The following is a 26,009-nucleotide window of genomic DNA, read 5'->3' as shown; positions in this document are numbered from 1 at the left end:
CTGTGCCCTGCCCTGTGCCCCACAGCTGCACTGACCGCGTGTTGTGTTTGCAGATGCCCCGTTCGGGGGGACCCCGCCTGGCTACGCGTACGATGCTGACCGCGCCGAGGAGCAGAGGCGGCACCATGACATGATGCCCTACATCGACGACTCGCCATCCTCCTCGCCCCACCTGAGCTCCAAGAGCCGCGGCAGCCGCGACACGCTGTCCTCAGGCTCGCTGGAATCCACCAAATCAGTGAGTCCTTCCCTGCCTTTTTGGGGTCACTGAAGCCTTGGAGGCTTGCATGGGGCTTTAACAGGGACAGATGGGGACTGCCAGCGCTGTGGGACACATGACCCCAAAGTCTGCCTTGCTTTGCTTGTGCTGCAGGTTCAGTAGCATGGCCATAGCTTGGAACCTCAGGAAAATTTCTGGTTTTGTTTTTACAGTACTCTTCCCAGGGGGTCATCTGTATGCCTTGGTAAAGAACTATTGGCTCTGCTGTCTTCACAGTCCAAAATGTTTTGGTTTCAGCTTGGATTAATCTCTTTGATGTTCAGCCTTTTSTTTCTTTTTATCCCTTTGCAATAYGTTGCAGAGCACTTGAATCCARAGTTACTGTTTCYCTGAATATCTTCGTCATTTTTGAACTTTTGATTTCTCCAAATCATTCATAAAATGCTTAATAGCACAAAGCCAACTGTCACTTCCTTCCTACTGTATTTCTAAGAAAGTGTGCCAAACAACCTGGAATTCCCACACTGTAAATAACTCTTTGAAATCTGTCATCTCCGTGTTTTAACTTATGTGTTGCTTTTATATTGTTCTTTCCTGTTAATTAAGATGTCATGGAAGATAATGATGGATAGTTTAGAGATACCACTGTACATATAAATCAACACCATCACCATTATCAGGTGATTTTATTTATCTTGCATCAAAAGTCAAGAGTCTGAGAATTTCCACAAACCATGGGTGCTTAGTGTTCATTATACAAATCCTTCTGCTCTCTGTTGTTTACTGTCATGTCTATGCTTCCTTTTTCCAGCATGAATTCTAGGCTAAGAATCCTTCCTGATACAGTGTCCTTGTTTTTTCTCATTTATAAAATTCATTGTCGAGAACTCTTAAAGATTATATATGGTTGCTGTTTGCTTAGTTTTATTTGACTGTAAAGTGTGGAATTCAGTTAGCTACTTATGCTTTAGTCTATTAATTTTGAGATGCTTTYTTATCTCTCAAGATGAGAATTCTTGTGAAATGTAAGAGGCTTTTGAATGAAGAAATTATCGTTAGTAAATTCAAAAAGCTCCAAAATAATTTCAMTATTGGCTTGAGATTTCCAGGTTATGTTTGTTAGGATGAAGGAAAAACACTGCRTGACTACACGTGGCTGAGAGTTATCTTCAAAGAACCAGTTATGATAGTGCCTGTGACTGGAGGCCTGGAAGAGACACTGCCTTATATTTAATCTTGTTTAGTTGTTTGAATATTGCCTCATAAGCATTTAGCAGTAGTTAATTTAAAAGTTACTGTAATAATGCTTGAAGGCWGCTTCTTCAAAAGTAATTTTTAACATGAATTGTGGCTTTCTTTCCTCTGACTATAAAAAGATGTTTTATGGCTYCCAAAAGAAAGGTGTCCTGAAACAGATTAGACTTTAATCATGAAGCTCAGTTGCCTCTGTCGATCCTGTCTGTAATTAGTTCACAGATGACAATCCCTGGACAGTCCATGACAAGGAGGAAGAAACTMATTTATATCTAGGTATTTCCCCAGCAAGTTAAACTTTCAGACACCATGAGCTTGTTAGGTTTTCAGCTCTAGTGGAAAAGACATCAGGAATAAAATTAAGTGTCAAACACACTGTGCTGAGCCAAACATATAAAATGTGTTGGACCAGAAATACCAGGATGTATGTCTCTTCTATTTTCTTTTGCACAAAATGTGATTAGCAGAAAACATGTTTTGTTTACATGTGTTTGCTTTTATAGTTGTCTTCTTGCCCWTTCACGTTTTCAATAGGTACCTGCAGTTACTTCTGAAAATTTGAGATTATTTTTATGACCAGAGTGTGAAAGTCAGGTTAACTGTATGTAACAACACAGTACATGCACTACATACACCATGACAAAACATTAAGGTTGTAAAGTCATTCAGAAGTTAAGAAATCTTGAATCTTTATGATACCTTTGGATTACTCTGTCATCCCATTTTTCCTGTGGGGTGCTGCAATGTGCAGTGGATCCAGTGAAYGATACTCACCAGATTCAGTATTTCATCTCTAGAGCTGTGTGGGCACTCTTACAGGACACTGCAAACTCTGCTCTGGGTACAAAAGTAATCATTTCCATGAAATCCTAATACAGCTGGAATGCTACACAGGTCTTAATTATCCTTGCAGTGTTCCTGTGAGATAAGAGGATGGTGTGTTTACCAACCACAGGTTAGCAAGGCAGACAGGTTATAGGAGAAGCATCTGCTAATTTTGATTGCTTAACTTGAGATGCACAATGTTCTGCAAACCAGGTTCTGATTTTTAACACAGTAAAATTCTTTTCATTTCACTTGCAACCAAGAGCTAGCAGCACTCCAGTCAGGCACCCAGAAAATGAAAAATGTTACAAACAATTRTATTTTAAATTTATTTTTTATAAATATAAATCTAAGTAACTCACTCAGTGTCACACAGACATAGCAGCATTTTGGTGTGATGTTCATCTGCCTTATCCCTGAGACCAGCCTTCCTCTCGGGGACTGCGTTGTTGCTATCTGAATATTGAGGACATTTTGCTTTGATTTATTTTATGGGCTTGCTCTCTGGCCTTTGTATTTTTCTGCCAGGTGTTTGACTGAGTTCTGCCATCTCCCTAGAGGAGCAATAGCCTTTGGTTGGGTAGCACATTAGGGTTAGAGCAAGCACAGCATGCCAAAAGCAGTGTCTCTTTCTAGACAAGAATGAAGGGAAAGCTCCTGCACTGTTTGTGGAGGGGCTCCCTCAGTGTGTGGTGACCAACCCCCAGCATGTTCTGTGTTCTGAGAATTGAGGGTCGCAGTTGACTGACAGAGATTGTGATGGTTCTGCTTTGTCATCTGGGCAGTGTTTTCTAATCCCTCCTGCCACCTGTGTCACATGAGCAGGTGAGGAGATGCTGCCTGAGCTGCCTCCCAACGGTGCCACTTCAGTCACCTCTTGCGTGTTCCCATTCGTCCTGTTCCAGACTTGCTGTCCAAGCAGGAGGACAAGGTTTCACCAGCTTTAGTTTTGTCTGTGACTCAGAGAGGGACAAGCAACACAGGCATTTGTAGTGTGGATCTCGGCAGCCTTTGGCTTGTCACTTGTGGGCTGAGGAGGCTTTAACAAATGTTTGCATGGAGCAAGTTGGGTCMGAGCCCTTCTTCTGGCTCTTCCAGAGTCCTGTGCTGAGCTGCTCCTGCATGTCCTGCCATAAAACCAGGGCTTTTGCCAAACCTTGCTCTGAAACAAGCCTACAGGGAAAGAGGAAAAAGGAGGAATAGGCTCCACTAATGCTTAAGTTGTTTGTTTATTTAACTTGAGAAGTGATTTAATTTTCCCAAACCTTCCTTTCTGTAACAGTTGAACTGTTGTTATTGAACTTTTGAGAAATTCTGGAAACCGCTCTTGGAAAATATCAGCCCAAATGTTTGCCAAATAAGACAGTGCTGGTAGCTTCAGAAGGTGTCAGACTGTTGGTAAAAAAATAGTGATAATTCACTCCCAGAAAGAGAGAGAATGTATCTGCTTTTCCCATMCAGCGAGGCTGAAGAGTGGAGAAAATAGCTGGATAAAGTTAGAGGAGGACAGAGAGATTACCACAGTGTTCTTAGGGCACAGGAGGGTGTTGGCACAGCGGGAAAGTCAGTGACTGACACCCTTCAGTAGAGAGGAGTTGCTGCCTGGAGTTTGGAGTGGTTAGCTGCAGCCTGGAGGCTGGAGAAGGCTGGGACAGGGGAGAAGCTTCACTCACCATCAACTATTGCTGCTAGGCAATGAGGAGAGATTGCAGCCCTGGGAAAGTAGGGTTAAGAAAGCCCCTTCAGGACCAGCAGCGCCAGGCTCAGAGGTGTGTGTGCAGCTCTGTGGAACTGAGTGCAGGGCAGGCAGTGGGAAGGCAAAGCTCATTCCACCACCCAGGAAATGAGGGGAGTCCCTTCTCAGGAATTTAAAAGATGAGTTTTTGATGCAATAGATCTCTCCAATTCTTGCRTGTCTCAAACCAAGGGAGGCAGGAGTGCTAAAGCTGAGCAACTCCCTCCTACTGTCTGTTCTGAGTGGAGGAGAAATCAGTTGGTACTTACAGAATTTCAGGTAGAATTTCTCTTTCCTTTTCTGTTGTGCATCCATGGCTTCTGCAGCCATTGCCTTTCCTCAGATCAGATCCTTTTGTTCCTGCTGTCTGCCAGCTCAGGAAGAGCAGGGCTGTGGCAGAGCAGGTTATGGATTTTGCTCCTAGCTTGGTCCCAAGGGGATCCAGAGAAGGTGACCTCTGAAGCTTCCAGCAATGAATGGGATTACTGCTCGTCCTGGTACTACTCTTGCTAGCTTGTCCTTCCCTCTCCATCATTTCCAAATCATTCTTCTTTCTTCCTCTCAGTATTTGAATTGGTTTGTTYGTTTTTTGTTTTACTGTCACTTTCCCCTCACCACCCCCAACAGATGCAGTTTTTCCTTTTTATTCTCCAGTTCTTTGGTCCTTAAGGGCTCTGCCTGATTGTACAGCCCTTCCTGAGGAGAGCTGGCACACCAGTACTGATGTTATAAATAATGTTGGCTCTCTCCCTGCTCCTTCCCCTCCCCTCGTGGAGCATGATTGCCTTGATTACAGAATTTGCCCTGTTTAATATCACCAAGACAATGAGACACCTCCAGCAGAAGCTTTCAAATATATTTACACTTTAAAAATTGAACTGAATGTTTTTCTCCTTTGTCAGCTTCTGTAAGAGATTGCGAGCTGTCCTTACGGGAAACCTCGCCTTTGTAGGCATTCATTGCATGGTGTATGAACACCCTGTACTAAAGGAAGAGTTAAAGTGCCTTTTATACGCCCACTTTGAATCCCTGATTCTCTTTACAGAGCTCTGCCAGCAGCAACCTCTTTGCAAAATCTTATGTGTTGTGGTTTCTAGATTCTTAATCTGTGCTCTTCTAACATTTGCAAGRAAACAATTACTGCTGTTAATTTAAACAAGAACCAGAAAGCCCTGAGTTCTTTAAACAGAGTCAAGAAGAGCTGAATCTGTCTAAACCTTGGAGCTGGTGAATGTCAGCCTTGCAGTAATTGAATACAACACGCGATGCCAACCTGGTTAGTAAACTAAAGTACTTAGGCTGACAAGCTGTAAACACATTGAACCCAGCCATGGCTTGGGGCCAGCATGTGTGCTCTGATATCTCCAGAGCTTCCATCCCCTCTCACTGGCCCTGGTTCAGGTTACAAGATTGCTTTTCTCACTGTTACTCAGTCTTTCCGTTTTTAAGTCTTTGGAATAGCAAAAAGCACCACCCGGTTGAGAAGACAGAACACCAGGATCTTGCAGGTGTGAGATACCTGTGTAACTTACTGCAGCCTGCTTTCCACCTTCCTCATTGTTTTGGGGTTTTTTAACGTAGTTCTTGAGGAGTGGGAGCAGAGCCCTGATTTCTTACTTGCTTGTTCAGATCTGGCTGGGTGCTGGGTCCTCACAGCTCCCATGGCAGGGAGACAGGAATGCTCTGGCTGCTGCCCTGGTACAGTCCTGAAAGATTTATTGTGAAACACGTGGATAGAGAGCTAGCCAAAAGATGGAAGGGCAATGGAGAAAGGCTAGACATGGCTGCTGGCATCAAAGAGGCAGGGACAGTCAGAGCATGAAATACTAGTCAGACTTGTACAAGTGGAAAACAGGCTAACCAAGCTGGGTAGGAAGCATGGGATGGACTGCTGACCATCTGGCACTCCCTGCTGAGTGGTTGGAGTTTGCCAATACAGGCTGCTCCCACTTCCTGCTGGGAACATCCCATCTGCACTTGGGTAATAGGTGTATTTTCCTCATCTACTGTGGTCTGCTGGATGTGGTAGCAGCTCCTCCAYTTGCCACAAGCAGCTCAAAGATTTCAGAGTGCTCCCTTCTTGCCAGGGTAGGGGAAAGGAGTCCTCAGCCTTGGCAGSTCTCCCTGTACTGGTGGGGAGCTTGATACCGATGCCCAGGATGTTCCCTCTTAACTGTCCTTGTGGCTGGAGTGCAGGAACAGAGGGGCAGCGARGCTGTTGGAGTCACAGTGCTGCTCTTTGTTTCCCTTCTGGGTCAGATATGGGCAGAGCAGCAATGCCCTTGGCACGGGCTGCTGCGAGGACAGTCCCACAGCCTCTGCTGCTCACTGCTGCCCTGCTCTGGGTGAGCAGCTGAGCCTGTCCCAGCTCTGAAAGTGAGCCATGTTGGAATAACAAATGACAAACGTACTCCTCTTGCTCCTGGTTTTGGCACCAAGTGGATTTCTGAGTCTCGGAGTACATTTCCTAACAAGTATGGCTTAAAAAGCCCCCTGAGGCTGAAGAAGCACAGGGCTGTTCTCCAGATGTTCCCCATGGTGAGCCAAGGGCTCCTCAGCAGGAGCTCCTGTAGGACACAGCTCCCGGAGGGAACGGGGCAGCAGCACAATGCACACAGCAATGCTGCACTGATCCTGACACAGCACCAGCGGGGGAGCAGCTTTTCACAGAGTTCGATGGAAATCTGAGCTATTGCATTGGAGATCTTGTAACGTGCCCTGTGATTGCTGGATAAAGTCCCCTGAGGGTTTCCTCTGCACAGAGCATAAAGCAGCCTGGCCCTGCCCTGTGTCCTGGCTGGCCGTGGCCAAGGCCGGACTTTTGCAAGCATCACACTTGGAAAAATGCTCCTCTTACAAAAGGGTTAGCACAAAACCATGGACTTTGCACACTGCCCTGGTGGTAATGGCCAGGAAGGAAGGCCTGCAGTGTGTCCTGGGAGATGTTTGTCTCTGAAAGCACATCTCTTTTAACGGAGGAAATTAGCATTCTGGCAGAAAATGCTGTCTCCGTCAGCTGAYGGTGCCCAGCAAGAACTGGCTTGTAAATTAAAGCTTTTACTTGAAGAGGAAAACTGTTCTCAGTGCTATAAGGAAAACTCTTGTGCCACTGTTGTGATGGGGAAGTTTAAGTCATTTAAACAACTTGTGATTGTGTGCTGCTCTTTACAGATGTTACAAACATACCCAGCTGGTTTTTAAATCCTCACCTCCTCCAAGAGAACCTGGTAAAGATAATTATAGTGCTGTGTCAATATTGACCACTTACCTCATCCCCAGCAGTGGGCACTTTGGAGCACTGTTAGTTTTTCTCAATGCTTCTTTGTGTWGCTGCACTTTTTCTTTTGTAAGCGTTGTAAGAAATCTTTGGAAACCAAGAGCAATTGTGTTTTTCTTGCRCCAGGGCTGCCACATCCCTTCCTCTTTGGATGAAGGCAATCTTTGTGGAACGTCCTGAGGCTGCCTGTCTTGATTACATGTGTGTAACATTTCTTCCAGAATGGTCCATGAGCTGGRCATCCAGACACTCCCAGCACAGAACCATAAGGAGTGCTCATAGCCCTGTTGGACATTTCTGTGACACTCACCTGGGTGCTCCACAGGTGCACAGAGTCTGCTGCAGTGTTCATTTTACCATGGAGTTTGGCACTGGTATTTTTCTGAAGCCTTCTGAACACTGACTGCTAAATTACAAATTTCTGCCTTCTTTGAAATGCCCTTTCAAGGTTTTAAAAGGCACTGTACTGAATATYACCAAAGGGTGGGATGCAAGGAGAAGTTCTTTTTATGTAGTACCTAACGTGTGTGTAAATCTTACTCATGTCCTTACAACAGYTTCTGTCTGCCACTTTTATTTAAGAGGTGGTGGTGGTATTTGACACCTCACAAGATTTTTATGAACTAGTTGCTGCAAGTCTTTTAGGCTAGAATACAGCTTGTGAAATTTAATGAAACTGTTCAAAAATCAGGATGGTTATTGATGAGACAGAATCCAGAAATATCTGGGAGCGTGAGGATCTGCTTCTTTCTTTGTGTTGTGCGTAGGCTCAGAGTCACACTCGGGATGTGATAGCTCCTGCAAACTGAACCTATAGCCCAGGTTCCTCATCTGTCCACCTGCACAGGACCCTAAACTAAGTGGAGCTTTTTTGGGGAAGCTGTAGGGCTGTTCAGTCATTAGAGTGGAGTGTACTGCTCTGTTTTCTGATCCTCCCACTGTGAAATCAAAAGCTGAAGATTTCTCTGGATATTAAGGATAGGATGGAGCCCCATAAAACCTACCCAAATCCCTTGAAAAGTATGTACCCTTTCAGAGCCAACTTCTGACTCTATTCTTAGAGACATTTAACAACATAAAAAGGTTGCAAGAATTGTAAAATGCTATTTCTGTGAATGACAGAAATAAAAAGAACTGGAATAAGGCTCTGTAAAAGGGGGATGTTTCTCATTATTTATAACCTTCATTGCTTGACCAAAGTTTTCTGGAGTTTTTGGAAACCCTCAGTTTCACTTTATCAGGTTAAACACTTTTTCAGGTAACAGTGTTGAGAGGAAGGATAATTGAAATTCAGCAGAAGGGATTASTGCTTCTCTTAACACTTCATGCTAGTCTTCCCCATTAGCCCATGAATGTATTTATGTGGGTTTTTTTTCCCCCTCTCTTTCTTTGGTTGTTTTTGTTAAGAACTTCATGGAATCCCAATAAGAAAATCAGCATGTGCATTCCAAGCCATGCTGATTATTCCATCCTTTCACTAAAAATAGACACTGTGCGAGCTGGCACTGAAAAATAATTTAGRGAATAGTGGAGAGTGGGAGGAAGAACAGCCCTGTGGAGCCAGGTCAGGCTGTGGCTGTGGTGTGTCTGTGCACACTGGGGAGGTGGAGAGGGAGTGATCCTGTGTGCTCCCAGAAACACAGCCTGGGAGAACTCCCGTGGGAGAAGGGAGGAATTGCACAGAACAAGGGYTCTGAGATGTGTTTAGGAGGATGAATTATGAATTTTTAAGTTTTAGTTTTGCAAAGAGGTCTGGTCACCTATTTGAGGCACCACAATTGGATGACTGAATGATGTTTTACTCTCCATCCTCATTCTTGGTTTTTTTTTTTTACTCTGCCCGCAACCCCCTTCTTTATTTTTTTTAATTTTTTTTTTCTCTGTAACAACTTCTTTGTAGAGTGAGCCAGACCTGGAGAAAGGCCTGGAGATGAGAAAATGGGTCCTGTCAGGAATCTTAGCCAGTGAGGAAACCTACCTGAGCCACCTGGAGGCCCTGCTGCTGGTAAGTGCTGGGCACAGATGCCAGTTCAAACACTGGTACTCGAATTTTCACTGCTGCTTCCATCCAATGTTTCCCTGAATTTTCAGATACCATGGGTTACAAGTTGCTGGGTGCAAAGGGCACCTGTTAACTCCTCTTCTCCAGCAGAGAGAGGGACTTAAAGGAAGGACTGGGTATGGTACAGTTAGGGAGTTGTTAGTGTGGCAGTATCCAGGAGCTCTGTCTTTAGCTATCCTGTGCTAATTATTACACGTGTTGCTGTACAGTTGGACAGAGATTAAGGAAATGGAGTGCAAAGGGATTTTAATTGCAGCATTAATACCTGGAAAAATCCACCTACCKGGGTGGCTGATCCCCATGAGAGAACTTGTTCATGTCTGGCTTTCAGGAGTTGTGTGAATGAAGATACCACTTATTAATAGGATGAAAAATAGCTCTATGGAGGCATGCATTGCAGTGTGGCAAAGGTGAMTGTTCATGGTTTGCATGATAATGATTTCCTTCTTTCCTCATTTCAGCCTATGAAGCCTTTGAAAGCCGCTGCCACCACCTCACAGCCTGTGCTGACMAGTCAGCAGATTGAGACAATATTCTTCAAAGTGCCTGAGCTCTATGAGATCCACAAAGAATTCTATGATGGGCTCTTTCCCCGAGTGCAGCAGTGGAGTCACCAGCAGCGTGTTGGGGACCTCTTCCARAAGCTGGTGAGTCACTGTCATCACAAAGGGTCTGGTGTCCCTCACCCAGCTCAGGAGCTGGAGGTTCCCTTTGGTGGCTGCACAGACCAAAAGGATCAAAGTCTGTGGCTGGAATGGATGAGAGGTTTCTCACCTTCTCACTTCACCACTGCASTGGAGGCCCTACAGCAAAAGTGGCTCTTTCATTGTGTTTAATTAAAGACTGCAGCAAGCTGTGGTGGTAAAATAAATACARTTTCACATAAATGATGAATCTCCAGGGTCTGTGGTGTCCTCAAAGCATTTCCTTTAGAGGAAGATGGGAGAGTGGCAGTATYACAAAGTGAACTTTTTAACAGAGACAGTGAATGTTCCCCACTAATGTTGAACTGCCTCAAACATCCTCCCCTCTCTGTCTGGTGCTGATTTATGGTCATCACCTTTGGCTTTGCTTTTCTSCCATTATCCTGGTCTTTCTGTTCCCCTTGCTGTTATGCTGATGCAGTCAACCTGCAGCTGAGAATCCTCCAAGCARCATCAACAAAATCCTCTGAGTGCAAAACAGGACAAAGGCATATACAGCATATTCCTGAGGCTGAATTAAAATTGCTGAGTTTCTGAGCCAGATGACAAATTGTTTGCATTCTAGGAGGTTCTTTTGGCCCCTTCAGCCTCTCCCCTAGCATGTGCAGAGAGCAGAGGATTAAAGGAGCTGTTTTTTCCTTTTTAGAAAAGAAAAGAAGCTCTGCATTCCTGAGGTGCCTCTGATTCTCAGGGTAGGAGTGACATTCCAGTGAGGGGTTTATTGGCTGGGGATGTGCTTTACCAGGGTCCATCAATTGTTAGCAGCTGTGTAGCCCAGCATCAGCACCATCCCCTATGGAGCAGGGGGAGCTGGCCTGCAGGATGATGTTTGCTGTGCATGCCAGCAGCTCAAGATGAAAATACAGGAATCTGCTTTTCACTGCCAGCATGTTTTAGCCAGGAGGGGTCAAGTTGGTGCCTTGGTGAATAGTTCATGGTATGCAATTTGAGCAGCTGCTTTGAGAGGACAAACCCAGCTGCTGCTGAGTGCTGCAGCAGACACAGAAGGTGCTGGAAGTGGCAGCTTCTCAATCTGCACTGGACATTTGGGGCAGCAATGGCAAAATAGGAGCAGACCTGAGCATATTCCTTGGCAGGCCTGTCCAGCATCCATCTACTCCCTGTACAGCTACTCAGGCTTTTGTTTCAGATCATTTCTTGCTGCTGGCTGATCTGGGGTGGAGGAGTTCAGCCTTTCCAGCACTCAGCTCTTATGTTCTCCTGATTTTTCTGCATTTGTGACAGAATTGTTGATTTTGTTGGATTAGCATTGGAAACAAAGGAACAAATTGCCCTTGTGCAGAGGCTTGAGCTGGCACAGCAGTTTCAGTTTSGGTGGTTTGGTACAGCATCAGTGGGAATAGCAAACTCTTTGCTGGATGAGATAAAGCTAATAATTCTTGGCAGGCCCTGGGAAGCAGCTCGATGAGAGAGACAGCAAGAACATCAGGCATTATGAGGCATCTATAGTGGATGTACATCAGATCTTTTGGAGCAGACTGTTTACTCGTGATCATGTCATACAGTCTGATGATAAACACTGAAATACTTGTTATGACCCACATGTCCCTGGGGACATGAATTTTCTGTACTCTCATGCAAAACCAGCATAATAGATGGAAGTTACAGAYAGTGGATGCAAAGAGTTTTAGAATTTCATGTGTTCTGGCACAAAGTACAATCTATTTGCAGCATCAAATTGACTGTTATTACACCTTTTCCTGTTGAGGAAAAGAAAAGATGCCAGGCATGTGGGAGTGAAATACGCTTCTCATTTTTGGGGAATATATTGTACATATTTTTTATAGCTAGAAAGGAAACTCTTTAGAGCTGTTTTTAGAAATGAAGAAATATTTAGAAAACATCCTCACTGATAGATTTCAGAAATAGAAAAAAATATATCTAAAAGCCTGGTGTTTCTACCAACACTTGTTTCATTTTCAGTGTGTTCTTCTAATTGAAAAAGAGAAGAATTAAACCAGTATGGAAATGGTGTTGTGAGCATTATTGCTTTGATTTGAAGATCAGTTTTTAATGAAAAAGATGTCTTTGCGATGGCACATTCAAAGGAGGAAAATGAAAGCTTAGAAAGGCTGTTCAGGAAATGAAAGAACCACGTGGGAATGGAGAAACTCTAAAGCTCTGCCATGTTAGTGGCATCATCTGAATCCAAATGTCATAGCCCTGCAAATGGTCAGTAATTCTGATAGCAGCATCTTCACAGGATTGTGCCCCAGTGGCAAATAGAGATTTCATTCTCTCCACGCTGCTGGGGTCATCCCTGGTATAAGTGAACAGTTTTCTTCAGCTTCAGTCCTAGCTGTGTCATTTTGTATGAGGGTTGAGATTGGTTTCTAGTCTTTCAGTAAGATGTGACCTAGGAAATAGCTCACTGTTTGTCAGCCTCTGTCAGCTGAGTTAGAGCAGGGAGTGTTGTCCTGACAGTGGCTTTTTCTCTTCCATCACCTCTTGCACAAAGCTCCCCAGAGGATGGGRAGCACGATGGGTGGAGAGAGCAGGAGAGGGAAGGAGCACTGGCTGTGCCTCTGGGGCAGAAGGGTCAGGGAAGGTGCAGCAGTGATGAGGTGAGTGCAGCCCCTCTGTCAACAACATCTCCTTACTGCACCCTTGGCTGCTGCTGGGCCCTTGCAGGCTCAGGCTGCCGAGGTGTTCCCAGCCCAGCCTGGCAGCTCTGCAGCACAAAGCCAGCTCTGCACTCCAGACAAGCTTGGAGGCTGCCCAGGGATTTCCCAGGCTGGATCTTGTGTTCTCTGGCATGGATATGGCTGCAGTTCCTAAGTCAGCAAATGGGATCAGTGCTAAGACTCTGTGATAATAATGACTTGTTACTGCACTCTGAGGCCTGTTCCATCCTCTTCTGGACCAATTCCATATTCCTTCTGCTGGAAAAACTGCCATTTTCTGTCACCTAGTGCCCCAGTCACTGCCATCCAAACAGATTGTGCTCTGGATCTCTCTTCTGCATTTTCAGCACTCTGCTGCCCTTACAATAATGTTCACTAATGGAGATATGGGTAATATCTGGCTTTGATTTAGTGTATCCATCATGCAAAAGCCAACAAGTAGCTTACTAGGGTCACATTTKTGCTGTTGGGCTGAATCATTCCTCTCTGATTCATGTGTTGTGGCAAAAAGCCAGCAGCTCCAGTTACATCAATGAGCTGCAATATTAATAGATACTAATCTGGCAGTTCAGAAGGGAAAAATAGATGTCAGTAATAAGGATGTGTCATTCTTGTAGGCTTTCATATCCTTCACAAGTGAACTTTTCAGCATAGGATGGAACTGGGTGCATGGGGGTACCAGTGCTGGTTAGACCAAGTTGACAGGTCAGAGATGTTTTTCTGGGCCYGCTCAGCATTGCCTGCAGCTCTTTGGTGTGAAGGAACATGGCCTGATCGTTGGATACCAAGGCTGGCCATCCCAAGCTGCCTTCTTCCCCGGCATTTATTTGATTTTGTTTTGCTTCCTGCAGGCCAGCCAGCTGGGAGTGTACCGGGCCTTTGTGGATAACTATGAAGTTGCTATGGAGACAGCAGAGAAATGCTGCCAAGCCAATGCTCAGTTTGCTGAAATCTCTGAGGTAATGTCACGGTGTTCAGACACACGAGTGTCTGGCTCTGACTAACACCCTGCCATGTCACTSCTGTCTATTCTCCAAGTACCTCTGCAGCCCTGCCTTCTGGAGGAGTTGTGAGCTCCCACAGACTCCCAGCTTCACCTCCTCTTCTTACGCTGATTTGTACCTTGGGCTGGGCACAGACAYGGGGAATCTGGTGAAAACTGGCATTGCTTTGAACTTCTCCAGCTCTGTGCCACCTTCATGCATTTCTAGAAGGGAAAGCTTTCTGTGAGTTTCTCAAATATTTCTCTTGCTAATGGTGATTCTGGCTGTGGTGTAAAAGCTATTCTTAATGGCTTCCACTGTGGCTGTCAGCRGGATTGCAGGCTTCACTGGTGTGGAGAGGAGAGGCAAGTGTGGCAACTGTAAATATATGATATTATTCTTTGGCCTGCTCTGTCAGAGGAATACCTGTGTCAAAGCATTTTGAATACTTTTTCACCTTCCCAGACCAGTAGCTTTCCTGCAGTGCAGGGTCTCATTAACCCTTTGTAATGCAGTGATTGTTTCTTGAAGAAYTCAGTTGCCAAGAAAGCACGAAATTTCGTATGTGTCTCCTTAAAAACAACCAGATAAATAATAAGGGCATTTAGTGCTCTGAGAAAACTCCTGAGAACATYCTATATCTCATGTCCCTTGARACTTTTATGATAAAGAGTAAAATAYGATCCCTTCATTTTGCTGTTTCTAAAGAAGAATTCTGAAATCATGCCAGCATCTGCTGTATTTGGAATGACAGTGATGGTACTTTTGCCTTTGTGTCTCGGTGAGGATTTTGGAGCTGAGCACATTAATGCATGTCATGGCCCATGGCAAAGAGCAGAGTCAGACAGTGTTCCTTTGCTGCTGTGAGAGAATTGACTTGTCCAAGGTCACCCAGCTCTGAATACAGGAATAAGAAGTATAACCGGGGGGTACTGAATCCCAATCCTGTACTTTATTTGTTGGTGCTGGGACAGTGGCTGTGTCCCTATGGACTCCTTTCTTCTGCAGGTGATTTAAGAACTCTCCCATCCCTGTTGCTGTAGGTGGCTCCCTGCTTTGCTGTATCTCTATTGACAGGTGTTCCTAAGAACATGGCTTAATATTTGGGATGTGTGGTTGCCTGTGACATGGCAGTGGTGGATTTACCAAGAAGGAAAGCAGAGTTTTCCATCAGTGACATGAACTGAGATAGGGSTGTCCTCCTTTCACACTTAGGCCCTCCCCTGGAGGAGCAGATAGTCTGTTGTGTTCCCATGTGATATTTCAAGGTGATTGACCATCTGCTACGTGGGTTTTCTTTTTCTTTTAGAATCTAAAGGCCAGAAGCACAAAGGAATCTAAAGATCAGACGACGAAAAATTCCTTGGAAAGTGAGTGATCCTTGCAGAGGAGACTGGTCTGTCAGGACTGCGTGGAGGCTGTTGCTAAACCTCCACTCTCCCTTTTTCTTTTTGAATGGTGGAAGGCTGTGGAGTCTGCTGGCTCTACCTGGGGAGTCAGTTGCCTTTTGCTAAGTACAGAGTAGGCTGCATGGATGGGGAAGTGCCTCCTGCCTTCAAACCTCATCAGTGCCTTTGGGCAAAGCCAGCCCAGCCAGGTCTGCTGTGATTTTAGGAGAACATCTGCTCCCCAGTGATAGCACAAACACAACCCCAGCAGTAATGGCTTTATGGGGACACTTAGAGAGCCTGGTCAAGATCAGGTTCCAYGGTGCTTGTGTCTCTGCTATGAGTAGAAGGCAACCAATGTTAGAAGAAGCTTCCAYACTCACTCTTCCTTATATTCCTGCTGCTTTTTTTTTTCACAGCTCTGTTGTACAAGCCAGTGGACCGAGTGACTCGCAGCACACTTGTCTTGCATGTAAGTATCTGAAGGGTAGTTTTCAAACTTTAGTCCCTTTTCCTATTTTCTTTGACCTTCAAATTTTCCATGGAGTTGCAGGACTGGGAAAATAAACCTGTTGTGCTGCATAAGAGCCTCTTCCCTTTACACTAAGGAGAGGGAGTCCACTGCTGTCTCTTCAGTGGTGTCGCCTAGGAGCGAAGAGTATTATTATCTTCTAATCTATGTGAAGAAGCTGGAGCATCTTGTCCTACAGCTCTAATTAGGGGCCCTCGAGCCCTTGTGCTCTCCAGTGCTGCTCACAGTTGATTTCTCTGTGTTCCTGCTGCCAGGATTTGCTCAAGCACACTCCAGTGAGCCACCCTGACCATCCCCTGCTGCAGGATGCTCTGCGCATCTCRCAGAATTTCCTCTCCAGCATCAACGAGGAGATCACTCCTCGCCGGCAATCCATGACTGTGAAGAAAGGGGAGGTGAGTCTTCTTGCTCTCGTTATTTTCTCAGTTTCTAAATACTGGTTATGTCTTTTCTCTAGAGCTGACTAGGAAGTTGTGCTGTTAATCTGTTTGTTGCTAAGATACAGTTTATGCAGTGTCCTTGTTCTCTAAAGGATGTGGTACAGCTCCCTCTGTTTTCTGTTCAGAAAACAGTTTGGAAACCGAGAGGAAAAGTGTGGTTGGAATTTTGTCCTTAGCATTGTTAGAATCATTTGTCATACATAATTTCTATGACGCACGTTGCTGTGCACTGAATGGATTGGGAACCCTGGGAGGAGAAGAAGGTGAGGAAACATCAGAAGTCATGAAAGATGAGGAAGGGCTGTTTTCCAGAATCTTCATTTTCACCATAAAATGAGATTTCTGCATCCTTATTTCTGAAGGAGACAAAGCAAAACAAATGGGTTGAGAAAGCCAGGGAGATTGATCCTAAGGGTGCAATATAACCCTTCTAAGAGTGTAATAGAACCTTTGTGAGCTCTCTTAGGGGCTGGRCTGCACCCAGAAAGGTCCAAGATGTGCAGGTCCTTCTCATGCAGTTTTGTGCAAGGAGGCCACAGGGCTGCTCCATGGTGGAGTCCTGCATTCCTCGGTGGCTTGATTCAGCTGCCTGATAATCCCATTAGAAAGGGGTTCAGTCCCTCCTGATGAAGAAAGGCCAGAACTGGCAGAAGTGTTGAGAAAGAGAGAAAGATGTAGATTGGACAAAGAGAGGTGTAGCTCATTTAGTGAATGTGCAAGAGGAATTGTGGCAGCATTCCAGACATGGACTGATCAACAGTGACCCAAATTACCCTGTACAAAAACATCCCTTACAAAGCCCAGGAGATTGTTAAGATACCATGAACCTTCATTATTTGTTCCCAAATCGTGACAGCTAAACACGCTTGCTTTTAGCTGTTAAACTGATTTTCAGCTGAMAAAAAGATTTGCTGGAAGCTGCAGTACTGGGAATTTGGTGCACTTTGTCCTGCAAGTCTTGCTCATTGTCTCATTTTGTCAACCGAGGATGTTTGCAGCTGAGAAAAGGAGGGGCTGAGCAATTGGAGGCTGAGGTAGAAGCTCAGACATCAGACATCAGTCACCGGTGCCTCAGTGATGCTGTATGGCCTCGTTAAAGTGGCTGCTGATTGAGTCATAGCAGAAAGCCAGGCTAGAATGCCCCTCRCAGGGGAGGGAGGATTTTGTGTTCYCTGCTTGTCTGTCAGCATCTCAATGAGGGGTGCAGGCTTTGAAAAGTGTCAGGCAGAATCCTAATGAGGTGCCAGAGCCCAGGCAGAGGGGCAGCTTCAGGAGGATGATCCTGGTATTGCCTTTTGGAGCGGTGTATTTGTCAGATCTTGGAAAGGAGGAAGGGGAGGCATGGTGGGCAGGATGGGGCTCAGTGTTCACACTCTCACTGTCTTCTGTGGCTGCAGCTGTGATGTAGGGAGGGAGCAAGAGGACGTGCCAGAGGAGAGGGCTGTGGCTGTGCTGGGGGGACGGGATCCCTCTGTGCCCTCCCTCACTGCTTTTACTGAGCCCAGGGAAAAGGACTTGCCTTCACTCTGCAAATGTGCCTGTGAATATTTCCTTCAGTCAYTTGGCACCAGTATCCCATTTTTATCAAAGCAGTAGTGCCCCAGTTGAACYCCTCTGTGTCCTGAGAGTAGGTATGTTCACTCTCCATGTAGTAATCCAGAGACACAAATCTGCTCCCAGCTACTCTGTGTGGGTAAGTGATGGCTGTTCCTTCCTACAAGCTGCTCAGCTTGGGGTCATAGCTGGGTTTTGTTTATGCCTGTAAATCTTTCCTTTTCTACTTATCCTTTCCTCCCACTCGCCTTGCTGGTGCTTCCCCCGGGGTGACAGGACAGTGTGTGGATTGCATCTCCTAATTGACTGCTCTCAATGCATAATGCATTTTTTATTTTAATGAATCACCAGCTTGCTTTGATGGCTTTTTTCATTATTTGTCTTCCTCCCATTTAAATTTCCTTGGTGGAAAGGAARGAGGGTAAAGCAGCCTTTTCCCCTCACGTATTGCTTAGGTGCTGATCTCAGTTATCTTTTTTCCCCAGTCCTTGCCTTTTATGTAGAATATTTTTTCCCTTTGAGTGCGTCGTGAGGAGGAATCAAATCTCCTTTGCCAGCCTCTTGCTCCAGCTCTTTTTTTCAGGATTGCTTTGAACTGGGGGAAGCAGCCAGTTGTTAATCTCCCTAGTGACAGGCTGCTGAGAGGGGAGTGCAGGTCAGGAGAGAGTACAGGCTCATCAGCACAGCKTTCTTGTCTTGTGCAGAGGTGATCCCTGCTTTGGGGCAGTGCCCTGCCTGCTGGCTCCCTGCTGGTGCCAGGTGCCCACCCTGCACTGCAGCCTCTGCTTCTGCTGCCTCCACGGGCTTTGTTCTAATTGACACTTTTGCATAGGAACTGGAAGGTTTCTGTCATGTGGTTTAATTTGCTGGGCTGGATGAGTRTTTCAGGTAGTGCAAAGAGATGGGAACAAAGGGAGTAAAATCCCTCTCTGAGGKGCAGAAAGGGCTGTGGCAGGGAAGGCAATATTGGTGTATTGAGCCTGTGAGCAGAGGGTTTGATCCTTACTGMCTGTGGCAGACTTGTCTGCTGACATGGTACAGAGGAGCCAGGAGAGCCCCAGCCCCAGCCTGGCAACACAGGGCAGCCAGGGGGGTTTTCTGGCCTTTTGGGTCTGTTTCCATTCAAATTGATCCACTATRTTCCCTTGCTCCCKTCTTTTCTTCCCATCTTTCTACTTTTATAGTTTTACCTTTTTTTTAATGAATTATCTACAGGTGTCCACTTTGTTAACCCTCTAAATAACCAAGCAAATGCCTGGAGGGGAAGGGGGGGCTTAGTAACCTTGTATTTTGTGACACAAAATCAGAGTGGTGGGGAGTCACCCACCCCTTGGGACCATGGAACAGGCACCTTCCTTGTCCCTGCTCATCCTCCTGCACCACGATTGTCTTGGCTTAAATAGGAAATGAGGTTAAGGTTCTGCTGGGGAAGAAGGAAAACAAATGCTTTGGGATGAAGGACGTTCCACTGTTGTGTGCAGAAGGAGGGCAGTAATAACCTTCTTTAGTCTTACTAACAGAACAGCTCCAGGTACTGCATGTTGGGTTTTTTCAGTTAAGCCAGATGCAAATGATTGTATGTGTGTAGAGTTTGTGTTTTTCCCTGTCAGAAGTAAAGGCTGCTGTTTCCAGCTAATTCAGTCCATTTGTGCAAAGCAGGAATTAATGAAACTGCAAAAAATTGCAGAGTTCACTSGGGAGGTGGTGTTTGCTTTCCTGACTGCTCCTCCTCTCCTGCTCTTTGCAGAGTGTTGTTCCAGGGCAGTTCTGACCAGCCTGAGTGTGGTGGCTGCCGCTCTGCCTTGCCCTGGCCATGCACTCCCACCCTTTCTGAAGTGTTCACACTGGTATTTGTGTGATCCCACAGWGGCATGGAGGAATGGAACCTGGAGTTTTGGGTCACTGCTGGCTGAGTGGCTTCGTGTCTGGTCTCACCAGCCTCAGGGAGCTGAGGGGCAGCTTTTTCTGGGATCAAGCCCAGTAGATCACATCACAGACCAGCCTGTGCTTGGGTACACCTTTGCCCTTGCCCTGGAGAGAAGAGGCTGCTTGGCAAGCTGCACTGCCATGTTTCTAAATGTGGTTTTAATCTAGAAACAGTTGAGGGACTGGGTACCATTGCCTTAGGCTTCTGTTTGACTTCATAGAGACCCAGTGTGCTAGAGAGGGGAAAGGACAAAGGACATGTGCAAAGGAGCAGAAGTGCAAAGTGAAGCCTTTGAAAAKCTGGAAATGAAGATTAGACATGGCCATGCACAGCATGGGACCTGGTGCCTACTGCTCCTGGAGGCCTTGGGCACATGTTGGCAATAGAGCACTCAGAAATTATCTTGGCTGCTTCACTCTCTGTCTTACAGCTGGAGCCAGAGAGCTCCTGGTGACAGGAGCTTTGGGAAGAAGTAAGAGGCTGTTAAAATGCTCCAAGAGCAGCCAGTTTAACTCCCTAGGCAGAGCATCCCTTTTTTTTTTTTTCTTTTTTTGCAGTGCTGGTCTTGCAACACCCGCACACACACGAGGAATCATTTTCTTCCTACGCTCTGCAGAAAGCCAAACCACCTCTTCCTCACTGACATGTGCCAATAGCCAWCTCCTGGTTTTCCCCTCCTTCCTCTGCCTCACACATGTGCCAGCCCTTTGTGGGGCTCTCACCCACRCACGCTGCAGGACTCTGCTGTCACCACCTCGCACGTGCTCCTTCCTCTCATCACACGAGTGGAGAGATGGCCTTTTGTACAGCTGYGCATCTGCTCCAGTAGCTTTTTCAATTCCACTTTTTGTAACGTGTCTCAGACAAGCTGGCCACACTTCCTGGAGTTAATCAGCCTGTGACAGCAGCAGGATTKATCATATGCAAACAGCACAAAAACACCGTAGGATGAATAGATGAGCACCCAGGTAGTCGTGAGATTGTAGCAGAGGAGGGGAAGATGCTCAGTGACAAAGGTAAGAGGAGGAGGAGGACAGCAAYAGGCAATCCAAAGAGGATAACCAAGCGTTGGAAAAGGTACAGGGAGAGCTCTTTTGTTCAGAGCACTGAGGTGGGTGGGAGAAGAAGCAGATGAAAACATGCAGAGAAAAGCAGGGCCCTGGAAAAGAGACTTGGAACTTATTTTGCACCAGTACAGGAGCTTTGCAAGAGCCACTGAAGGTATCAGCATAGGCCTTGTGTGAGAGATTAAAGATGATCCTAATTCMCTCTATTATGATAGGAAATTGGGACTTTTCCCCCACACTTCCTGGAACATCTTTCTGCTGAGCTGAGCTCATGTGCTGGAAGAGAAGGAGTGTCACTCTGCCACTCCTGCCACTGTCTYCCTATCACCCTAATCTTATGTTCTCTTGGGTGTTTATTTGGTGTTTCTGTAGTCCATGTCATTTCAGGGTATTTTAGGAAACTTTCAGCACCTTYGATAAGCTTAACAGAGTAACTCTGGGGACAAGGGAGAGAGATGGTTTCCCACGTGTGAGCTGTTGTATGTCATGTACTGCAAGGATGACTCCACAAAACCTTGTGTTTCAGGACACCCTGTTTAACAGGAGGCCACTGAAGGAGTAGCAGTTGGTGGCCCAAAGTGTTGGTTTCACAATGCAGAGCTGAGGTGGCTCAGCTCYCTGAGTGGCACAAGCCCTGACTGAGGGAGCTGCTGGCTCCCCCAGGGTGGGAGAGGATGGGCTGACTCACATCAGGAGGTCCAGGAAGGTGCCCTTTGCTCCCACACTGTGGGGTTTGGCAGGGATCTGGTAAGCCATTGGGAAATCCTTTTATTGTTTCCCTCTGACCTGCTGAACCTCAGGCAAGATGACTCATGTGCAGCAAAGGATGTGCCCGTTTGCTGGAAGTGCCCCTCCTCAGCCCCACGGATGCTGAGCAGCCTGGGCCATGCCTATTGTGCCCAGCTCTAATGAAAGTTCTCTTTTCCAAGAAAAGCTGGTAGTGAGGAGAGAATTCCTGACTTGATCCACAAATGTTTTCTCCTGTGCTCGCCTCCCCACATGCTCAGTTGCTCTCGGGCTGTTCACCCCTGCTGCTTGCTGGAGGGAGACCTTCCCAACTAGCTCCATGAGCAAGAAGATGTGAAGGTGTTTCCCTCTTGAGTGACTGGAATATATCCCTTTACACCTCTTCCCTTCAGTTCCAGCCAAACTTAGGAAGTACAGGCTTGTCCCACCCAGCTTTCTTTGTGGGACTTTCTGCTGCCTCAGGGCTCCACTGTGTCTGTGTCAGTCAGAGGATTTGGTTCCCAGGAGTGCCARCCCAAACAAACTCAGGGTGACCCAGTGCCACCTCAGCCCCAGGTGGGAACTGTGGGGGTTGTGCAGTCATTTGGCATGGGATGGCTGAGTTTTCTGCCCRGGTTCTGGGGAGATGTGCTCTTGGCAGGGGGCTGGGCTGAGGCCCTGGTGCATCTCACACACTGCCAGTGCCTGGAAGAGTGGACAGGTCAGGACTGTGCCATGTCCCTGCCAGGCAGGGAAAGGACAGTGCCACATCCTGCTGCGTAGCAGAGATGAGTAAGCTGTGAGAACATCTTTACACCTACGAACAATGAGCAGAGGTTGAGCTGGCAGCAAGCAGCTATTCTCATTGCCCCAGAGGAGCTGAGCTGATTTGCAGTGTAATTAATATGCATCAGATCTAGAAACCTGAGATCAGGGTTTTGGCTTGCTCAGAAAATATCTTTCCCTGCTTATTATTGCTCCCAAATGGAATTCTTCRCAGGAGTGGAGAATGTTCTTGCTACTGACAACATACCTCCTCCTGTTTATTTRTTTTTAAAGCTCAGTGTTTCTAGTTTCCTACCTGGGGTTTGCTCTCCAGGCAGGAGGGAAAGGCATGCTCCAGTGCCCATCAGCAGCAAAGGCAGGAGTTCTCTTCAAAACCAGAGGAGAAGCCAGGAGGATCACACCCAYCTAAAAATAAATGCTAACATATGTACAGGCCTTTCTGAGCTGCATCACTGCTGGATGCCAGATCTCCCCAGAGTCCTGCCCAGAGATGGTACAGCTGACTGCCAGGGAGCAGCTTTGCTTCCTGCAGCTGTGGGAAAGGTRCAGCTTTTGCTGCTCTGCTCACAGATTTGCAGGACCTTTGTGTGATGGAAGGCAGCAGCAGGATGAGCTGCTGACACTGCTCTGTGTTTTCACAGGTAGCTGCGGTGCCCGTGCAGCTGCAGACAGGAAAATGCAGGCTCCCAGTCCCTGTCAGGAAGTGTAGGGTGCTGTGGGACCCACTGTGGAAACAAGAATTATGTCTGTAAGGGCATTTCTTTGCCACGTGTTCCTTGCCATGATGCCTGCTGGGCTCAGGACTRATGTGGTTTGTTTTCATTTTGGAGAGCCAAGATGGAAGAACGGTAGGTGGAAGGAGAGGCAGTGCAGGGTTTGCACTCCCATAGCCTCGGCAGGGAATGTGCTCAGGGCTTGGTAAATCACGAAGCAAATAGCACCCAGGGGCATCACTGAGCAAACTGAGGCATCACTTGTGGTGTGGGTGTCCTGGCCTTGCCAGCAGGGAGCTGCTCTCGTGGTGCTGCCCCGTGGAGACCCTTCTGTGCGTGCGTTCCCAGTGGGGTGTCATGGCCATGGGGCAGGGCAGCAGGGACTCTGGGTGAGTCCTGGGCAGGACTGGCACTGAGGAGGTGCTGGTTAGCCCTGGGCAGGGTTAGCAGAACTCTCCTGTCTCCAGCCACAGCGCTGTCTAGGCAGATACGGGATGGCTGACGTCACTTAGTGGTGTCAGAGGAGCATCTTCTTAGCTGGAATAACAAAGTACAGGTCAGGGAAGAGCTCCTGAGCATATGTGGGGAAGCTGATGGTTCCTGCTTGTACTGGCTGTGAAGTGAGACAAAACTGACACTTACACATATTGGTGGAAATAAAACTTGCCCAGAGTCGAATGCCCCAACTTCTGTTTGAAAATGAGCAGGAGGTGTCTGTTCTGGGTGTGCACTTGAATCCTGCTGGTCCTGATGGCAGAGTGGAGAGCCTGAGCACGGAGCAAGGCATGAAACTCCTGATGTGGYCACTGGAACCAGCACACAGCCACCTAAGTGCCAACCTTCCAGACTTTTGGCCTTTTCACTATGGAACCCACCCCACAAGGGAATTAGGAAAGCAGTGCTTTTGCCTACCAATTATGCCCCTTCTTTAGGAGGTTGTAAAACTTCCTGGAACTAGAAGCAGGATTAAAGGTGTCAGAGTTGGGCAGTTTCTTTGCATCTTCTAGTTTTGGGGAATCTTTATATGATATATAAAGATTTCAGTAGGCATGTGCTGGGGGTACATCCAGATGGTCCTATTAAAGCACAGGCTGATAGGGGACTCCTGAGAAGTTTGCCAGGTACACATGTTCAGGAATTATCCTCAACAGCACGAATAACTAAGAAGGAGCAATGGCGTTCRGATGTTGATGTTGATAAAGTCATGCTGTGAATGGAGGGGAGGGGGTCGAGAAGGGCTTTGCTCTCCTGCTGCGGGGCCGAAGCTGATGCAGAGACTGGGAAGTCTGGAAGTGACTCTGGGAGAAGCGGTGTGTGCTGCTCTCTGCTGGCTCGGGAGGGGACCATCCGCTCACAGSGGTTCAGGGATTCTGGGATTCTMTGAAGGAACTGGGCAGTGACTCCCACAAATCACACTTGGGCTCGGGAGCAGGTGATGGAGAGAAGCCTGAAGTCTGACCCAGCACTAAGTAGGGGAGAAAGGGCTATGCTTCTTCTGCCTCTGGGAGAGAGGGCTGCAGCAGGGAGCAAAGTTGACAGGAAGAAATATTTAATAGACTTTTTTATWTTTCTGAATTAGACAAACTTACTGAATTTGCTCTGGTAGGAGTCATGTCTAAGGACTGAGTTGCCCCAGTGCCAAATTTGAAGTTCACATTGCACTGAAACATTTTTTCCTGTTTTTTTCCCCAGCACCGGCAGCTGCTGAAGGACAGTTTCATGGTGGAGCTGGTGGAGGGAGCTCGCAAGCTACGTCATGTCTTTCTTTTTACTGATCTCTTCCTGTGTGCCAAGCTCAAGAAGCAGATTGGAGGGTGAGGTTTTCCTTTTGGACTTTCTTTGCCCCTCAGCTCCAACAGAATCCTGGGTTTAGCCAGCAGTTTTAGTTGTGTGTGGATACCCCAGACCTGGGTAACCATAGTCTACAAGATKTAGTTAGACAAGGAATGTCAGCAAGGTAGGAATGTTTACTGTATGAGATCCTAAGTCCTGATCCCTAAAGAAAGGTTAATTCCTCCCATCCCTGCCCTGAGCCTACCTAGGAAAGTGGTATATGCTGTAGCTGCTGGTATTCTGGACAAATGACATTTGTTTTTCTACTTCCCCTTTCTTTTAATAGGTGACAGTATTCACTTTCTTTGATGACTAAAGCTGTTAATTTTGGCTTKGCAGCTACAGACTGTTAGCAGTTTTACAGAAAAATGGCAAAGGTGCAGTAAACAGACTATGTGTCAACCCCAAAGTGCAGCTATAAAAACGGTTTTGTTGACCTATTTCACAAATGAATGAGGGGGGAGGAACCATTACCAATGTACTTGCCTCAARTGGGGCTTTTCTTCATTTGGTAAACATTCTTCTTGGGGAGACCTTTCATCCTCTTGCCCTTCTCAAACAAAAAGTAATGCCTGCCCTTTCCAAAGCACATGCTTGTGAGATGTGAACCTTCAAAGGAGTGGGACATTCCCAAGAGTGGCTGTTCCTGACAGTAGTGGAGAAGAGGGAATAAATAACGTAAAACATTAAAAAAGTGAGCTGCTTCTCCTGGTRAAATCCCTGCAGAATGGCAGGTATGAGGTGCAGTTTCTCTCCCCTGGTTGGATTACACAGAGGTTTCTGTCCATCAGCCCATCTGCCCCATTTGGCCCTGGCTCAGGCAGGAGAGAGCYGGGTTCAGATCCCAGGGGATCACCAGGTCACRGGKGTGGCACTGTTKCAGAGCTTTGCCTCACCAGAGRCTTCARAGACAGAGCACGTGGAACTGAAAGKGTTTGCAGGAGATGGATGTGSTTTGTGTTAGGATGAAAAGAACCARATGACAAAATGAGTTGCCTTGTTAGGTGCTGTACCAGCCTTTTGCCAGACTTTTTCCACATGGGAATCACAGTAAAAGTGGGCCCATACCTTAAGCATTATGGCAGGGAAGGACTTGTGGGAAAGAGGAGTGGGTGTTCCCCAACATCAGTAATAGTAAAAGGGTTGGACCTTCTGCCTTTCAGAAAAAGCCAACAATATGACTGCAAATGGTACATCCCCCTCACTGACCTCAGCTTCCAAATGGTGGATGAGTCTGAGGCAGTGCCTAATATCCCCCTGGTACCTGATGAGGAGCTGGATGCCATGAAGATCAAGATATCCCAGATCAAGAATGACATCCAGCGGGAAAAGGTAAAA

At 46.6% G+C, this 26,009-nt stretch overlaps 1 protein-coding gene across 2 annotated transcripts in view; it reads left to right on the top strand.

Moving 5' to 3' along the window:
* The window catches only part of BCR (BCR activator of RhoGEF and GTPase), a 97,742-nt gene that overhangs the window by 47,533 nt on the left and 24,200 nt on the right, over positions 1–26,009 (top strand). For both annotated transcript variants that reach the window (XM_057373862.1, XM_057373864.1), the window contains 9 exons: positions 54–238; positions 9,212–9,316; positions 9,835–10,020; positions 13,574–13,681; positions 15,015–15,075; positions 15,513–15,565; positions 15,880–16,020; positions 24,531–24,652; positions 25,835–26,003. In XM_057373862.1, the coding sequence (XP_057229845.1) occupies positions 54–238; positions 9,212–9,316; positions 9,835–10,020; positions 13,574–13,681; positions 15,015–15,075; positions 15,513–15,565; positions 15,880–16,020; positions 24,531–24,652; positions 25,835–26,003 (1,130 nt within the window). The remainder of the gene's footprint in view (positions 1–53; positions 239–9,211; positions 9,317–9,834; positions 10,021–13,573; positions 13,682–15,014; positions 15,076–15,512; positions 15,566–15,879; positions 16,021–24,530; positions 24,653–25,834; positions 26,004–26,009) is intronic.

This window comes from Malurus melanocephalus, unplaced genomic scaffold (genome assembly GCF_030028575.1).
Source record: "Malurus melanocephalus ecotype Western Australia unplaced genomic scaffold, MMel_1.1 scaffold_208, whole genome shotgun sequence".
In the NCBI taxonomy this organism is placed as follows: domain Eukaryota; kingdom Metazoa; phylum Chordata; class Aves; order Passeriformes; family Maluridae; genus Malurus; species Malurus melanocephalus.
The sequence above is the reverse complement of the archived record's forward strand: the minus strand, read 5'-3'. Positions and strand labels throughout refer to the sequence as shown.